General features: G+C 40.2%; 1 protein-coding gene across 14 annotated transcripts in view; it reads left to right on the top strand.

The window, feature by feature from the left end:
* Positions 1-18,716, top strand: part of INPP4B (inositol polyphosphate-4-phosphatase type II B) — a 611,130-nt gene that overhangs the window by 405,998 nt on the left and 186,416 nt on the right. For 13 of the 14 annotated variants that reach the window (XM_066385755.1, XM_066385735.1, XM_066385716.1 and 10 more), the window contains one exon: positions 6,621-6,700. In XM_066385755.1, the coding sequence (XP_066241852.1) occupies positions 6,621-6,700 (80 nt within the window). Of the gene's footprint in view, positions 1-6,225; positions 6,288-6,620; positions 6,701-18,716 lie in introns of those variants that run through there. The other variant, XM_066385779.1, reaches the window with a different exon arrangement.

The following is an 18,716-nucleotide window of genomic DNA, read 5'->3' as shown; positions in this document are numbered from 1 at the left end:
AACACATGCTTCTGCTTTCTTCCGGAGGGGGCAGGTTGAGTACCTCTGAGTCAAGAGAATCTCTGAGCTTTTTCTCTGCCTTCCCTTTCACCCCTCGGGCTGCTCTCACTTCCATGAACAGACTCTGCGTGCAGACTACAGAGGCCTTTGTTTCGTTTCTCCAAAGGGGCTGCTAAGTCTTCCCGGCCTCTGGCCTTCATTGCCACAGGTCCCCCTCCCAGCCCAGGGCTGAGGTCAAACACCTTTTGCCGAGGACCACCCTAGGCGCCCTCCTTCAAACTAGGTCCTCCCTTGCGCGCTTGTCATCACACCCTTTACACATCCTTCATAAAATGTGAAACCTTCTGAAGTTGTGGCTTTCAAGTTAATAATTCTGTTAGAAGGAATTCCATTGATTTTCTGACATTCACGATGCGATGGTTTAATTCTTTTTCTCCTCGAACAGCTCGCCCTCTCCCCAACTGCTCTGTGTTCCACCCCCCTTGCTTGAAGCTTTAGTGTTATCTTGACCTACTTGTGTACATTTCCCCATTATCTTTCATCTCATTCGGGTTCTTGGAATATACCCGAGTCTCTTCACTGATTTTAAGTTATTTTCTTTCCTCCTCTCCTGCCTCCATTTTCCACCACAGGGTGGACACCTCTGTGCCTCTAGCAACTTGTGGTGGAGAGACAGCAGAGTCTGTCTCACGCGTGTTCTGTCTTTTCTTCCTCTTGTTGCTCAGGGCTGTGGTGGGGGGGAGGGAAGGCCAGAGACTCCTTTGTGTTTCCATGGTGATGGTGAGGGTCCCTTTCTGCTGGTGTTGATACTTCCCCGACTAATGCCACCCATCCGAGTCCTCTGTGTGGCCGATAATTTAAATGCTGGCTCTCTCCTGGGAGCGCAGATATTGGCGTGTTGTCCTTTTTCAGTGGGACTACTTCATGTATCTACTTTCCCTTCCTAGAAGGTGGGGAACCATGTAACGTAACTATTATGGTTGACAGTGAAGAAAAAGTACCTGGACTCTGAAAAGGGCTTGTCTTGTAGGTTATGGGAGGAAGATGTTATGTGTCAGCCTCATGATGACATCTTCAGCTCTTCAAAGACAGATGGAAGCGTGCACCATCGTTCCTGTAGGTAGTTTTATAAGAGTAGGTCAAAGTGTTATTGCTATATCCATTTAACATCGAAGCCAGCACTATTCAATAGAAATAAAATGCATATTATATCTGTGATTTTAAACTTCCTAAGAGTCTAAGCTTTTAAAGAAGTAAAAAGAAATGGGTGAGATCAACTTTACTATTTCATTTAACCCAATACTTGTATGCAAAATATAATAATGTCAAAATCTAATCAACACAGTTAATTATTGATGAATTATTAATCACACTTCTTGTTTCATGCCACATCTTATAGGTTTGATGTCTATTTTATACTCAGAACACATCTCAGTCTAGAGCTATGGCTTAAGCTAGCAGCTACACATTGGATAGTGCAGCTCTAGACAGTACTCGGAAAATCTTGGGAGGTCCACGCAAAATTTACCATAAAGAAAGCCTGTACTTTGTGTAAAGTCTTTGTGAGATGAATATACATTATGGAGGTTTGGCAAGCTCATGGTCATGTGTATGAGTTTGTACATTCTCTGGCTTCTTACTGTTCGTCCAGGGGATCACTGAGGACCTGCTCGGGAAGGTGTACAACCCAGTGAGTGTTCAGGATGTCTGTGACTTGCTCAGAGTCCCTGCAAGGGCTGCTGATAAACTGTTTATTTGTACACTGCCCATAGAGAGCGGCCAGGGACTGAGGCAAGTGCCTTCTTTTTATTCCCCACCCTGCTTGATACTTCTCTCCAGGCAGGTGAGTGATTGAAATTGTGCATCAAGCCATTTAATGATCATCTGCTTTGAGTGCTTGGACCAGCATGATAATTGTGAGTGTTGCACTGTCATGAGCAGGCCAGAAAGGTCAGAGTCGCGTGTGGTGCAGGCAGAGAGCTTGTCAGAAGGAAAGGGGATTGTCACTTGTCTTGGAAATGAGGCCCAGCATGATGGGGATGAAGGAATGCTGGACTGAAAAGCAAGAAACCTAGACTTGAACTTGGCCTCTGCATATTAACTAGTTCTCTGGCCAGGTGTCAGCCAGTTAACTCCTTTGGGCCCAGTTTCTTCATCTGCACACTGGCCATCTTAACAAGCCTTAATAATCTTTCATTCTGGCTGGGCATTTCTGGCACCTTGATGAATATTTCACCTGGTGAAATTTGAGCTATATAGAATCATAGGTATCAGTGCTCAACAACAAAATCTATATTGGAGCATTCAACCTTTGTCTCTTTTGTTTTCTACTTTTTTTTTAGTGTTTTTTAATTGATTTTTTTCTGTTTCTATTTTTTATTTTTAAACATATATATATATATACACATATGTATATTCATATAAATGTATTTTGTTGCAAGAATTTCTCAGAAACTATATGAAAAAATATATAATATATATATATATTTTAAATACTCTGACTTTTCCAAAAGTATTTAAGGTAGACTTATAACACTTTTAAATCATCTGACTTTTGGATACATTGTATATTTTTTTCTTTTAAAGGCCAAAGGAAATTAATTTTTATTAATTTATTTATTTTACTTGAACACAATAATTGTTATTTATTTATTTATTTAAATGGAATCAAAGTTAGTATTACAGATTACTTCCTGTTTTCTCAGCAATGTACGAAGACTTTTCCTGGATAGCTTTGACTCGACTTGCAATGACTATGAGAAAGGTATGAAGTGACCATGTGCATCTTTTTCATGCAGAAACAAGGCCCATTGTGGCAGAGTAACTTGCCCGAGATCACAGGCTTGTGCAAGAGAAGACAGAAACTGGCTCCCCACGCCATCAGTGGGGAGCCAGTATGAGGTCTGGGAGAAGTGATTTAATTGCCCTGATTTCTATTTTATACGGAATAGTTGATTTAGGACTATACTTGAGACCTTTGAGCTCCAGCTCTAGAGAGGTTTTACATTTTTTGTCTTTTTTTATTTTTCCCTTGATAGTGGAGCTCTCAATATAAAACCTTTAAGGTGAGAATTTTAGAAACTATCAAAGGAGAGATGCAAAACATCATTTTTGAGTGATATTTGAAATATGAAACGATTTTTAAAGAATCATGATTATGATTACCATGACAAGATGAGATAGCTTTATATATTTTTTTGTTTGTTTTTGTTTTTGTATGTTTCTGAAGCTGGAAACGGGGAGAGACAGTCAGACAGACTCCCACATGCGCCCGACCGGGATCCACCTGGCACGCCCACCAGGGGGCGACGCTCTGCCCACCAGGGGGCGATGCTCTGCCCCTCCGGGGCGTCGCTCTGTTGCGACCAGAGTCACTCTAGCGCCTGGGGCAGAGGCCAAGGAGCCATCCCCAGCACCCGGGCCATCTTTGCTCCAATGGAGCCTCGGCTGCAGGAGGGGAAGAGAGAGACAGAGAGGAAGGAGAGGGGGAGGGGTGGAGAAGCAAATGGGTGCTTCTCCTGTGTGCCCTGGCCGAGAATCGAACCCGGGTCTTCTGCATGCCAGGCCAACGCTCTACCACTGAGCCAACTGGCCAGGGCCGAGATAGCTTTATATTAAGTTATTATTTTCCATTAGGTTGAATAAAGTTATTTATTTTAAATTCTTCTGCTGTTATCTATCACATGAGAATTCAGTTTCTGAAAATAGAGAAGACCGTTTTCCCTCTAATTCATTCCTTTATTAAAAGTCAAGTGAACATTAATGTGACTGAATGATGTGTTTTCCAATTTGGGGGAGTACAGAGGGTCCTAATTTTTATTTATTTTGAAGTAAAGCAAATACATAAAAACCTTCTAGAAAACAAATGTATGGGCAATGCAGTTTTTGGTGTTGCAATGTGAAACAATTATGCATTGTCATAAAATATTGGGATTTCATCCATGCATTTTATGTAGCATGTAGTCCCAATGTGCAGTTATTTTTAGAATAAATATGATAACATTTATACTTAAATAACACCTCTCTGTATTTTCATATACTTAAATAACACCTCTTCTGTATTTCATGATGTATTTTCATAATGTAATACTATTATGCCCTTTCCCAAATCAATTCATGTTGTATTATTTCAGTAAGATCTCTTGTTATCCTTTGAGGTTAAATCTGTGGCTACAGTTTTGATGAATCAGATTGACTCATGGGCATTCTTGGCACATTGGAAGCACTCGCATTGCTGGCTTTGTGTTCCAGGCATGGGACTTGACTCAAAGATGGTGAAAGCAAGGTCCACAAGAACTCCTGTCTGGGAGACAGGAGAGACAGTCAGTGGCTTATGTCACAATCTCTACTTGCAACTGTGCCTCATGGTCTGTCTGTTGCTCATATCTGAAAATAGCCACTCCACCTGTCTCTCCTTGCTGCATTTCAGCCTGGGGCATTTGTTCTTTTCTCTGAACAGACACAGACCACAGTTACATTCATGACATGTGTAGTTTCTTCATCATTATTATTAGTTCTAAAACCGTCTCTACCTTTGAAATCTCAAAAGGCCAATGTTGAGGGAATTATGAAAGTACTGATCAGTTAAGAGTTTTCTTGGAGTAAGGATAATGAGTGAAGGGTGGGGATTTAAACTAAAAACACTGATTATCAGTGAAGAGAGAGTGAGACCTTTTTACAATAACAAATGTTGAATGAAATTTACTACAACAGTATACAATCTACACACTAAAGTTGTTTTTGATTCTCCACCTTTCAGTGATTTATAGTAGTTTGTAAATACCTGCAGAAAGAGCATCGCTCCTGAACCTAATAGAATAACTTACTTGAAGCTAATGCCTATACCATTCATTCATTCATTGTCAGTAAATATTTATCACATGTCCACTGTGTGCTAGGCAGTGGGAGTTTATCAGAAAACAAAATAAAGCTCCTTGTGGAGCCCCAAATATTAATTATTTTAGGGGAGTTACAAAATAAGAAAGTGTGTGTATTTGTGTGTGTGTGTGTGTGTGTGTGTGTGGTGATGGCGGTGATTGTGGTGATAAATGCCATTAGAGAAAAATCTAACAGGACAGGGAGTAGAGAATAGCAGAGCCTATACGCTTTTCTAAAAAAGAATGTTCTAGTTGGTGTCTCTGATGAAGTCACGTTTTGTTCAGTTGGCTCTCTCCTGGGCTCTCTCTGCCCTGCTGAAAACCTGCCCTACATTGCTGCATATGCTCTGTTCACACAGCTGTTGGGCATCCCTCCCGCCTTGATTCACTCTCATTTCCTCACTCATTGACCTGTCATCGGGGCTTGTTCTCCCAACAAGCTCTGTTTTCACCCAACATTCTCCACCTAATGATTTACTCCTCAGATTCTTCTGGCTTTCGTGACTCAGTGTCTAAGCCAGCTCTTTGAGTCTCAGGTTAATTACTTGGGCTTATCATTACTAACATAGAAGCATCTCTAACTTTGAAACTAAGTTTATTTCACATGTTTGCCTTTAAAGCCTTTTGGAATAGTTCTTCTATGTTAGAACGTTGAAAAGAGGGAGAAGAATTCTGACCAGAAGCCTTCCTTTTCTATCTCAACAAGCGCTCAGTGTAGATGCAGCCTTTTGTGTGTGGAGTAATTGTACACTTTCCTCTAAAAAGACTCAGTTGGTCTCCCGTCTCTCATTTTAGTGCAGCCTAGCAACAAACTGATGAAGAGAGAAGGTTCCGGAAAATGTAGTGTTGACTCTTGTAGCATATTACAAGGTGGTAGGCAGCAATGGCATAGTTAATAATATGGGTTTGATATTTTTATGCTTACTTCTTGACCTTGAGGAGAGAATGAGAAATCCCATATAAGATATACCATAATACTGTGACTTTTAAATCCGAAGTCGCCAGGAATGTTAAAAAGAGATGAAAGATTTTTATCCTGGAAAAGAAAAAGCAATTTAGAGTTTTATTCTTTACATTATGAGTCAAAGAGTGGAGGAAGTAGATATTCATAGATAGTCAACACCTTGTAAAATAGGGTAAAAAAGCAATTTTAGAAAAACGTAACTGAACAAGTGTCATTCTTTTTTTGTGTGTCAGAATAAAATTGTCCCATGCTAGCATAGAAATAACAAAGGAAACAAATGCTTTCAAACATTGCTGTGATGGGGGAGAAATAGAACATTTCTATTTATAACTTGTCCAGAGTCCCACATAAAAATAGCTCCAACTAACAGTTTTGCTCATATCTGGAAGGCAGCGTTGTTGCTGCCAGGGGTTTGAGGAATTCTAGTAAAGACGACAGCGGCGTGGGTAAATATCAAGTCTTTCATCTTTCTTTACCCTAGATCTCATTTGGGGAAAAAATTAGCTAGTGAACAAGTTCTAGCTTCTGTATTACACGTTTTGTTAATTTCCAGGCTATCTTTCTTTGTTTTTAATGAAAAGGATGCATTTGCACCCCTTAAAGTTATCCCATGAGGTGGATCTATTAATGATGATTGTTTTCCTGTCCGTGAGTTGTTTGTCAGGCTAAGAGATTTAACATTTTATTCTTCTAGAGACTAACTTCCTGCAGTTGGTGTGACAGCAAGACTATTAGGAACCTCAGATGTTAATGAAAACTCTTCTTTCTGTCATTTTCAGCGAAGCTTCCTTGGCTATGCCAGTTTTAAAGTGGGAGAGCTACTGAGGTCCAAGGAGCAACTGCTTGCCCTGAGCCTGAGGTGGGTCTCCCTGTCGGCCACGATCGCAGGTTCTTGCGGATGTTTAGATGTCAACTCTCAAATGGCTTACATCCTCCATTGCAGCACGTTATATTGAAATGGCAATTATTCAAGTTCGCTTTCAAGTTCACGTTTCAGAATGTCAAAGGTTATCAGCCCTTGTAGGAAAAAAGATATTGCATTATCAGTAAAGTGGTGACATTTTTGAAAGTAAGAAAGCAACCGAAATGTTGATCGTGTTATTAAATAACTTTTGTTACTTATCAAAATGTTACTTTTTAAATCAAGTACATTTCTAAGATTGAAATATGTTGGCTAGAGGCAGCATTGCAGATATTTTAATACTAGAGGTAATACTGGTTATTGTCTTTTCTTAAAGCTTATTTTGTTGCTATAGTTTTAAATAGAAAACATAACTCATATTGAAATAGACAATAGATAAACGCTAATTTTGAGTATGAGTACAATTTATTTTGATATAGAAGATGAGATCATCTTCAGGAGGTTCCAAAGTGTTTTAATACTAGGAAGAACATTGAAAAAAAATAACTTTTTCTTTTTAACTTCATAATACATTTGAAACAATATGTTGTTTTCTAACGGTATAATAGCTTTTACAATTGTGTATACTTAGAGAATAATGCCTTGTAATATTTGTATAGTATATAGGTAAATGAATATAGAGATGGTATATAACCCTGTGTGTAAACTTAAGACAGTCTTTTTTTGATGAAACAGAGACCACTCTCAGGGAAGAGAGAGTTTCTTAAGTTTTTTTGCTGTCTGACCCAGCCTCCAAAGGACCCCCTTGTAACCAATCATTTATTTGGGTAAAAATGCTATTACTTATGCTGGAATTTGTATGGCTGGCTGTCCCCTCTTCTGATATTTCCTAATTTGTGCAGTTTTGCATTTTAACTTAATAGATACTGCAAAGTAATATAAAGTAATTCATATTCAGGCAGAACAATAAGTGTTGGTGGGCTCATTGAAGCTACTATCTCCTCCCTGGCTTCCTTTAGGCTGTGTCTCTTATCCATCTGTTCTTCTTGTTGTTGTATTTTATTGGGGAAGGCATTTTAAAATATTTATAGTTTCGGGGTATTATTCCCAATAAAGTTTTTGTTGTATTTACTTTCCGTTTGAAGTATGTCAGGGCCAGCTGCAAAGTCTAGCTTTCAGTGCCACTGATACCCTAAATACCTGTTACCAACCTGCCCGGTTCGTTAGATCTTGGCCGAGTGCTGCTGGAGTCATGATGGGAGGTGGTAAACCCTGAGCTCACTTCGAGCTAACCAGGCACGTGTCCTCTAGATAAGACACCTGGCACTTTGCTCCTCCTTTGGCTGATTCACAAGCTGCAGCTTTGATTTTACCACGGCTGCCATCAACAGCAGCATGCTATGTATCACATTTAGATACTGCCTCTGAGACAGAAATCAGGAGACCAGAAATTCTTTGTGAAGCGATAGTTAGTAAACCTATACGATGCTTTTGAGGGAGAGCAGGGACAGGAGGGTCAAGCTTACAGTAGGAAGAAAATAGGATATAATTATTTCATAGAAACAATCAAGACTAATTTCCATTTTTGGTTTAATACTTCTAATTCCTATTTATTTGATTAATTTATTTGATTAAATAATACTTCTAATTCCTATTTATTTAAGAAAAGCATATTTAACGAGTTGCATTTTCTAGAGAATATAATTTTTGAAAATCAAAGTTAAAAAATTGTACTGAATTTGTTGGGGTGATATTGGTTAATCAAATAGGTTTCAGGTGTGCAATTCTATGATACATCATCTTCATGTTGCATTGTGTGTTCATCACCGCTTGTCAAGTCTCCTTCCATCACCATTGATCCCCCTTATCCCTCCCCCCCCTTCTGCCCCCTTTTCTTCCTGTAATCCCCATACTATTGTCTGTGTCTGAATTTTTTGGAGTTTCCTCCCCTTTTTTGCTTAATCCCTTCAACCATCAGATTGAGGGGAGGTTGAGAGGGCTGGGTAAAAGTCAGTTTTGAAATGGCTAGGTTATTATTTTTTTTCCTTTTTGTGCTTTACCAAACTTTTGGATTTCCCTTCCTGTGAACCAGACACATTATAGACACATTGTAGAATTCTGATGCTTCAAGTTTTTTATTTCTAATATAATTTATCTTTTTTTCTGCTGACTGAATGTCTCTGAAGTACTGAGTGGAAGAACATTAGGTCAGGGATAAGAAGCATGTTTTTGGTTGTTTGTTTTGCTTTGTTTTAAATATCCCTTCATGCCGATTATATCTGACTTTTATAGTCCAGACATTTTAAAAGCAATAGAATTCTCAGATTGTTATATTTTGTAATATAAAGATGTGTGGGAAAGGCTATTAAAGAAATAAACATTTGAATTCTACTGTTTATTCAACATTTTGCCCTATTTTATGTAACATTTATCGGTCTACCTTTTCATCTATATAATCATAGTACAGGTTGTTGCATATGTACTTGTTCATATATATAATTTTAGGACTATTTTGCTTTCTCACAAACCATGAATGCTTATTTCTTCTTATTAAATATTTGTGCTTAGAGAAGGGAAGTTCCAAATTATGATGTCTTTAAATTTTTATTTTTTGTTTTGTTAATTTAACCTTCATAAAAACATACACACACTTCAGTTTTGTTCGTAAAAATTAAGAAACAACAGAAACACGCCACACGTTTTTAAATCCGCCCCCCAAAGGCAAGTTCTTCACTTGAGAGCCGGCAGGAAGGATCAGGGAAGGCTCCTTCAGCTGTGACATAGTTTTCTCCACAAGTGCACTCAGCGTGATGAAGAGATGATACTGTCGCTATCATCTCACATGTGGGGAGCCCAGGGGTGTTTTAGAGGCCACAGGGTCGTGAGTCAGAATAACTTTGTTCTTAGAATCCTATGAGTGTGTCTGAACCCCCACAGTGACCTGAGATCAGCCTTGCCCATAGACTGACAGTACAGTTTGAAATGATAATTTTTTTCCCTATTCCAGTGGAATTAAATGTGCTTATAGTTTTAATCTTCTACCACTACTCTTTTCCTACACACAAATTTAGGTTATGTAAGTCTTCTTACTTTAAATATCAGATATATTCTTTAAAATTCTATGTGTGCCCTGACCAGTGGTGGCGCAGTGGATAAAGCATAGACCTGGAACGCTGAGGTCACTGGTTTAAACCCTGGGTTTGTCTGGTCAAGGCACATATGGGAGTTGATGCTTCCTGCTCCTCCCCCCTCTCCCTCTCTCTCTCTCTCTCTCTCTCTCTTTCTCTCTCTCTCCTTTCTAAAATGAATAAATAAATAACATCTTTAAAATAATTCTACGTATGATTGAATACTTCTGTATTGAACATCTTTTCAATCTATAGCTACTTGAACTTCAGAGATGATTTTAAAAAACCACATTGAAGCATCTTAATAGTTACATATATTTTGAATACATTTCATGCTCTTTTGAAAGTCTTCCATTTAGCCTCTTTAGGTACTCGAAAGTGAGAGTGTGTAGCAGAAATTTCAGATGGTTTCACAACACTAATTGTTAGGTATGTCTAAGCCATTTTCTATCTTAAATAAGGGCAATAGACATTGACTGGTGACCAACAGCCCTCTTTGAGAGAGAATCGTATATTTGTGATTAATTATTAAAGAGAATGGTATTATACTTTATTGACTGTACCAGTGGAAAAGTTAGAGGATATGGATGGCATGCAAACTGCTAACTTAATTGACATTTTTGCATAGAATTTACTAAGAATGCACATCAGAAACCCTGAATGTATGCATGAGAATGCCTCATTATTTGTCTCTGGGCACAAACAAGCAGGGAACTGGGAAGTCAATAGCAAATGCAGGCTCATGATTGATCCAGACACTGGAGTGCTTCCTTCCCTGGGCTTTCGGTGTGATTCAAGTGACCCGGGCAGCACGCTCTTCCAGGCCGGCTCCTCTGATCCCAATGCTGACTCGGACTTTCGGACTTCGTGGACCTGTAGGAAGTGGTAACTAACACTACTGAGCTTTAGAAGGGGTAAGCCTTTCAAATGTCTCATCTCAGTCTATGGGCAAGGTAAGTCTCAGGTCCCTGTGGGGTTCAGATCTTCTAATAACCTTGCCTGGAAGGTGATATTATTCTTCTTTGACTATTAAACAAACTGAGGAAGAGCAGCTGGACTTCTCAGGTCACACAGCTGGGATGGGCTAGAAACAGGAGGCTGGGAGAGAAGAGCTCTTGATAGCAAGGATTTCCTAGAGAAGAGGTATTTTGCTTGGAATCTAGAATGAAATAATTGTAGACCCAGAAGAGACCTTGGCACTTCATCTTCTTCTTGGATACCTTCAGTGGCAGGGACTCCGCCGCGGGAGGCCCGGCTTTTTTCCATTTGCACAGAAGCGGTCCCCTGCTCTCCTTCGGGAGTTAAGTAAAACAAGTCTCATGCCTTTTCTCGGTGATCACATTTGAAAGCAGCTATTTTGTCCAATTCTAAATCTTTTCTCCTTTTTATTCTTGAGAAGGAATGTAATGTAATAGAACACCAGATTTGCATACCAGCCCTGGCTGGAGTCCTGGCTTTGTCAACAACTCTGTCACCCCGGGCCAATCTACTCTTTAATATCTGTTAATGGAAATAGTAATGACCTTTTTCCCAGGGTGATTCTGGGCAATTCATAAATGCAGTCATATTCTCTGCACTTCCTTGCTTTAACAAAAAATGTTCTATAAATACTGTTTTCCTCGCTTCTTGTTTAGTTTGCTTGCTTAAGTCTGTTGAGGCTCTCTTTTGAAATGGGACATCCACAATTCTCTAAATTGGTCAGTGGCAGAGATGATTTTACTTTTACCCTGGACATATGAACGTAACTTTTCTATTATCCGAGGAGCGGATACTTGCCCGAAACCTGAATTCAGATTTTAATCACTTGTCACATGTCTTCTTAGATGCAGGTACCAGCAGGAGGCATAGGAGAGCAGTTTGTTTGGCTGAAACAGGCAGCATCCCAACAGAGTTGGGAAAAAATAAATTTGTTTTGTCTTTAATACTTTAGCAATATAGCACAGAAATTCATAAACGCAACACAGAGTGTCAACTGCTGTTAGAGTTTACTGATGCATTTTACTGCTGAATGTATCAATAACCACCCAGAGAAGTCCATTCTCAGGACTGGACTGGGAGAATGAAGGTAGACATCCAGCAGAGAAGTATGGGCATTTGCTTCTGAAACTGATTTTATTCTTTTATGGAATCGTGTTCATGTCTTTTAGGAACATAATTGCTGAAAATTGTAAGAAAGGGTCTAACACAGGCCACTTTGTCATAACTGTTAAAATTATAATGATTTATCATAAAATCAGAGAATGCAAAATATGCAGATATTATCAGATCAGGGCACTGGGAAAGCAGAAAGAACACATTATTTTGAAACATCTCCGAGATGAAATCCTAGCTCTTCTGTTGCCCTGCAGGATGGCTAATTACTCTGGACTATTTCTTCTCTGAAATGTGGTCAACAGGGGGACCCAGCTCCCAGGGCTGCTGTGAGGCTCACATGAATCATTAATATAAAATGTTTACCATTACACCCAACACATAGTCAGTGCTCCGTAAACACTAGCTATCATTTTTATCTTCCTTTCTTTTATTAACTAGTTCTCTAGCTTCAAGCCGTGCGTGTGTGTGTGTGTGTGTGTGTGTGTGTGTTTTCAGGTGATGAGTAGGCAGACATGTTATATACAGCCCATGTTGTGTACCTGAAATGGCATCTGACGCAAAGCAAGGCCTTCATCATGCTCATTACCTCTCACTAACATTATTAGCCTCAGTGTTGTTATTCTTTATTTCATTCAACTACACTGTCTTTCACGTATTATTTAAATGTCCCTGCAGTTAAATAGTCTGCATTATTCTTTATGTTCCTAATCCATTTTTTTGTAAGTATGACTGTGGAAACCAATTAGCACTTCTCTTAGTTTACATTTTCTTAGTTTGCATTATTTAAACAATGTGTCTGCTGAATTGCAAAGTGGACTTTTCAGTCACTGAAGGGCCAGCACATACCTAGAGTACTTCAATAGCAAGTCCACCTCTATAGAAAAGCCTGAAATCTTCCCTCTTTTAAAATGCACTTTACACCAGGGTCAGTCCTTGTGCCCGAAGACCAACCTGCCTGGGAAGTTTGAGAGCTAATTTAACTTTGGAGGTAATTTCCAGAAACGATTAGGCCTGCAGGGAATTCAGTGTGACCTTAAAACTGTGTATTGCACTTGTCCACATTTCCCCAAAGCCACTGTCATCATTGTCACCCTGAGTTCCTGCTGCTCTGGACACATGGATATCAGCTTTTTCCAAACAGTTTTTTTTTTTTCTTGGAACACTAGAATCCTTTTAGTTATATGTATTATGTTTTTGAATGAAGACATTTTCTGGTCAAATAGGTTTGAAAATGCTCTATTTTTAAAAAGTGTGGCGGGCTTCCTTGCTCTGGGTCTTCCAGGGCCTTCATTAGTCCACAAGGCCCACTGGGACAGATGGACTGTGCAGAGGACAGATGCCACCTGCAGCTTTACCAAACAAATTTGAATTCGAGAAACTATCTTCATGGAGCAGCTATTCACACCCAAGAGGCAACAGCTCTGTCGTTTAGAAAATACTGATTGAAAGCGAGAACAACTTAATTTTGCGGCGAGTTTCCCGAAGGACTGTGTGTGTTTGGCCTCTTCCCCACCCCCAGCGTATTCTCAAACACACGTGTCTGCAGGCAGGCCGTGGTCTTCACCCAGATGAACACTGGCGCTTATGCACACACCTCCACCCTGGTGCTGTGTCCGTGTCTGCATGCAGTAACTCACCCCCGTTTCTCCCATTCCCCATCATGATCCACGGGCATTACCAGCTGCATGGCCTTTTACATGCCACTCACGCCAGCTCCTGTATTGACAACAGCGTGTGGAACTTATACAAAATGTACGGGAAAGAAGAGACAAGATACACACTCCGTCTTTTATGTTCATCGGCAGACTTTCTAAAGCTTGCCTAAGTGCACCCACACCTCATGTGCCGACGCCGAACTGACCTTAGCTCTTCCCCTGAAAGCTCCGCCTTCTGGTGCTTTTTCCTTCTCAGTTCAACTAAGACCCATCATTTTCAAACGACTTTTTCTGAAATCCTGATCTGACCATGCTCTTTTCCCATTTGAAACTTTATATTCCTTCTTGTTCCCCAACCCTCCACACACAAAAAGAACAAGACCATGAACGGGAACATCTGCAAAAACCTTAACCAAGACATACAGGGCAGCAAGTCTGCCTTGTAGCCTCATCCTAGCCAGCCACATTGCTCTCGACACTGATCACCGCTCCCTCCTCCTTCCCAGTGACTGTGTGCACTTTGCACTTTCTGAAAGTAGAGTCAGAGACCCTGTGTTTCTCTAGAAACCCTTTTTCTCAGGGGTTTGAGTTTAGTTTCAACATCCCACAGCAAGAGACAATGTTTGGGTGTCAGTGTTACAACTTAGATTCTTGCCCACACTGCCTTCCAATTATTTTTTCTCCCTTTGTGATGCCCCTTGCCCAAGGAGTACGTATACCCAGAAGGCCCTGCTGTTCTCCAAATTTACTCTCAGTAAGAACTGAGAGGCAGCAAGCAATCTTCACGCATGTCAGTGAAAAGGTCTGGTTCAATCCCCACCATGGCTTACCATTAGCTCCTCAGTTTCCCATCGCCAAAGGACCATGTTTCAACATCGGGCTTTTGAGTGGGTGTCCAAAAAGCAGGTCAGAACTCATCGTCCCCACTCCAGCTAATGGAAGCTAATGATTCCTGGAAGGTCAACATTTTTTAACTGTGTTTCAAATGAGGTTTGATTTTGCTTTTCCACTGACATGTTGTCAGTTCTTTGTATATAGGACAGGGCTGTGCTGGAGGTATGCCTGAGAAAATACAGAAGGTGACACACCTTTGACAATGTATTCCCTCTCCTGAGAGGCTCTATCCCAGGATTTTCTGCCCTATCCTATAAGTAAAATTCATAGATGTCTCTTGTTCTGTGGCATAGCATGGCTTTCTCATGGTGAAAGTGGTTGAAAGAGATTGTTTGCAATAAGACTTTAGTAAGGTAAAGTATTGAATCGGGAAAAGGAAGAAGAGTACAATTTTATGAATGGAAGACAGGGAAAAAAAACATTAAAAAAATAATATGTTAAACGATTTTAAGAAGAATGAAAAGAAGTATGGGGTCAAAGATAAAATGATGAGTTAAGAAGAGAATAGCAAGTTTATTTTGCTTCATTTTATAACATTTTGCACCAATAGCCACATAAGCAAATTGTTTTTCTCAAGGCTCTGTTACGGTGGGTGGGGTCGGGTTGCTTCCAGCAGTGGGCCTAACCTTATTATAGGTGATCTATTGGGTCCCTTGATCAATGTACTTAAGTTTATTAGAATTCAATAGAAAATATTAGGTAACTAGGGATTCTTCTTTATAACTTTGTGTGGCACTGACAGTTGTACCATCCTGCACAGAAAGATTTTTAAATGAACCCAAATGATTGAAGACAGATTTAATTGAACCTGACCTAGGTGTTACTGGGCCTGTACTACATTTTACAATAACAAATGAAACAACCAAATTGGCTTGTAGATACGTGCTGAATGTTACTTCTTTCTGATGTTTACATATGTAAATTGGAAAGTAAACAAAAGCATTTCATTATACTTAACATTGCCAAACAGAAATTTAAGGTGCCAGAATAAACTTGGTTTAATCTTCATCCATCCATCGAAGACATGGCAGATAACTTAAATTTCATTTTATGTATTTTGATCGTCCCCAGTGTGAATACAGTCTCTCTAATTCAAAGCAGGATTTAAAGTTTCAGTGCTCAATTTAGAAATGGTATATATAGTGGGGATTATTTTTCTATTATCAAGAATCAAATTAAAGATTTTCCAAGGATTTACACACTTAAAATAGAAGAGACAGTTTCTAAGGATCCTTGGGGTTTGCTTGTTTGTTCTGCAAAGTGCCAGCTAACACTACATTTCCCAGCTATTGAGACTTATTTCTAGGGCTACCAGAAACAAACTGCTTCTAAGACCAAGGGACAGAGTCTGTGACTGTGACATTGGAGAAAGCAGGGGTTCCATTACTGTCCGCAGGAGCTAATTACTTCACTTAAAATTTCCCATCTGTGAACTAATGACAATAATACCACTGAGATGAATTTAAATGATGTGTTCATAAGGCAGATTTTAAGTAAAGGATCCTTTTGTCAATTAATAGAAAATAAAGTTTGCTCTCTATTCTTTCTCTCCTGCTATCTCTTCTTTCCTCAAACCTCACTGGTCCTTGAAGGAAGTACAGTTGAATGACGTTATTTTCCTGCCGAGTTCATTGAAAATTACGTTGAGATCACAAAGGCTATATTAAGTCTCTAGCGAGAGGAAAATAGTACAAATACAGATAATTGGTAGGTTTGTTGTGAAAAAACACTTTTTAGACATTTTTTTTTATAAATTCTTTGAGTTCAAAAGTGCTAGTCGTGGATGTAAAAGGAAGCAGCCTAATTTTCCTTGTGTTCCAGAGCTAAGGTGAATGAGTGACAGGAATTGTGTTTTTCTGGAGAGTGTTGCTTCCTTTTTTGCACCCTGCATTCCATTCCTCAATGCAGGTCTTTCACACTCTGCACCTGATGTCTTCCCTGCACAGTACAGCAAGATGGAATGGAAAGGGCAAATGGATTTTCAAGTGTTAGGAGAGTTTTCTTCTGGGACTAACCTAAGGAATAGAATCCTGGGAGACCCGTAAGCTAGAGGAGAGGCCAAGAATGGAGAACACGTGACATTTTACATGTGCAAATGAGTATAGAGTCTGGGCAACAGTCTCCCCTTCTGGCTTGAGTTATACCTATTAATAATCAGTGCACAGTGCTGACCGTCAAGTGTAAGTGCACATGGTAGGACGGCCGTGTGGAATACCTACGGCATTAGCGGGGACTGGGAACCAAGTCGCATCACTCCTGAGGACTGTGGTCCAAATTGTAGCATTCATTAGACATGTTTCCAGGAAGTAGATTTCTGTGTGTGTGTGTGTGTGTTTCAATATTGGTCATTATATTTATTGTCCTAGTCTAAAATGTTTTCATTGAACTGTGTTGGTTTGGCTCAACCCCCAACAGCTCCCTCCAAAGCTGATAAAAACCTTGCTTTCTGAGCTACTACCTGATCTTTCTTCCGAGCAACAGACATCTTGGCTTCTGGATGCGGGCCGGTCCCCAGAAAGATTGAGCCATGGAAGTTTCGGCTGCACACCCCATCCTCCAGACGGTTTAGGAATAGTGTTAAAACAATGTGGCAAAACCAGTTAACACCAGAGAATGGGAAATTTCAGGTTCTGTAGTGTTCTATAACTTGTGCTGCCCTGACTGACTGCCCATGCAGATTTTGCCTAGCTAAATTGAATTTCTGTAATGTAGCAATAACTGTGACTCATTCTCGGATCCCCACACAGAAATCCTTCACTCGCATGACCACCCCTCATTTTCTCTGTTTGTCCACTTCCTCCTGGCCCTAGCGCCCTCTGCTCCCCAACTCCACTGTGAGCCCTCCTAAGCCCATCCCTTAGCCTCTGTCACATTTCTTTCTTTATCTGGCAGCTGGCTCCCCCCCCCCTCCCCGACAGCCCTGCCAAGTGGCCGCCGTTCACATCTGGAGTGGGATGAACACCCTCGGAAAGCCCTGCTGGATTGGGGCTCCCAGCCTCAGACATTTCACTGGATTTCTCGAATTACTGGAATGACCTAAGGTGTCGCCTCCCCTCATTTCACGAGGATTTGAACTTGCAAATTAGCACGGCTCCTCTTATACCCCTTGTGATTCCATAGCCATGTAGATGAACTTTTTTATTCCAGAGGCATTTGGGATTTTCTCTATCCTACTTTGTGACTCACTCCCAAGGTTATTCCTTAGATATTTGTCATTAATCCCACCCCTCTGGAGTCTTAATTTTAAGTAGTCTATTTTTTTATTTTCATCTCATATTTTCCCAGTATCCTCCTAGTTGCTCCTTGACTGTACCAAGTCACTGATCCTTTACTCTTCACAGATTTCTACCCCCTCTCCAGTATTCTTACCAGTTGAGAGTGCATGGCCCATCACCGAGAAATCACAAAACAATCTCTTGCATTCAACCTCAACTCCGATGCCACTCTTCTGCTACTGTGCTATCTAAGCAGAAGTGGTTGGATGGGTAGATGGATGGAAGAAGAATGTTTGGGTAGGTGGAAAAAAATAAAAATAAAAACTAAAAAAACAAAAATTGTGGTTCAATCCAACATTCTGTTTACCTTCTTCATACTTGCATCCTTGTAGTTCTGTGGGCTAGGATAACCTGACTCCCATGCTTCTCAGTCCCATTGGGGATCATGACCCCTGACTTCACGGGTGCTCTCTATACTAGTCTGTTGTCCTACTAGATTTCCCTGGTCCATTTGCTCTCCACTCTCCTAGGCCATTATTTCACATCTCTTTGTTCCCAGACTCTCCAAAATATCTCCCCTCTTCCTCATTCTAAGCAGATTTATCTGCTTTCTGTTTCACTGAAAAGAGGAATCTGACAATTTCCCATGTCTTATTTACCAAATTACCGGCATCTATCTTTTGTCCTTCTATTGTTATAGAAGAACTCTGCTTCACGTCTAAAATCAACCCCTCTACTCATGTTTTAGGTGGCATTTTTTCTCAGCCATTCATGACCTTGTTCCAGCAATTATCCTTTTTTCCTCTTGTATCATAATTATTTCTGCTGTACTGGGTTATCTGTAATGCTGCCAAATCTCCCACATCTCCTTCTAACTTATGCTCTGTTTCCCTGCTCTTTATAGAAGAACCATTTTGTGAGCTCTTCACTTTGCCTCCTACACTGATCTTTTGAACCCATTTGCAGCAGGCTTTCATCCCTGTTACTTCCCTAGTGTAGCTTGTGTCAGGATCAGGAATGAATGGCC

This window comes from Saccopteryx leptura, chromosome 1 (genome assembly GCF_036850995.1).
Source record: "Saccopteryx leptura isolate mSacLep1 chromosome 1, mSacLep1_pri_phased_curated, whole genome shotgun sequence".
NCBI lineage: Eukaryota > Metazoa > Chordata > Mammalia > Chiroptera > Emballonuridae > Saccopteryx > Saccopteryx leptura.
This window is presented reverse-complemented; position numbering and strand designations above follow the sequence as displayed.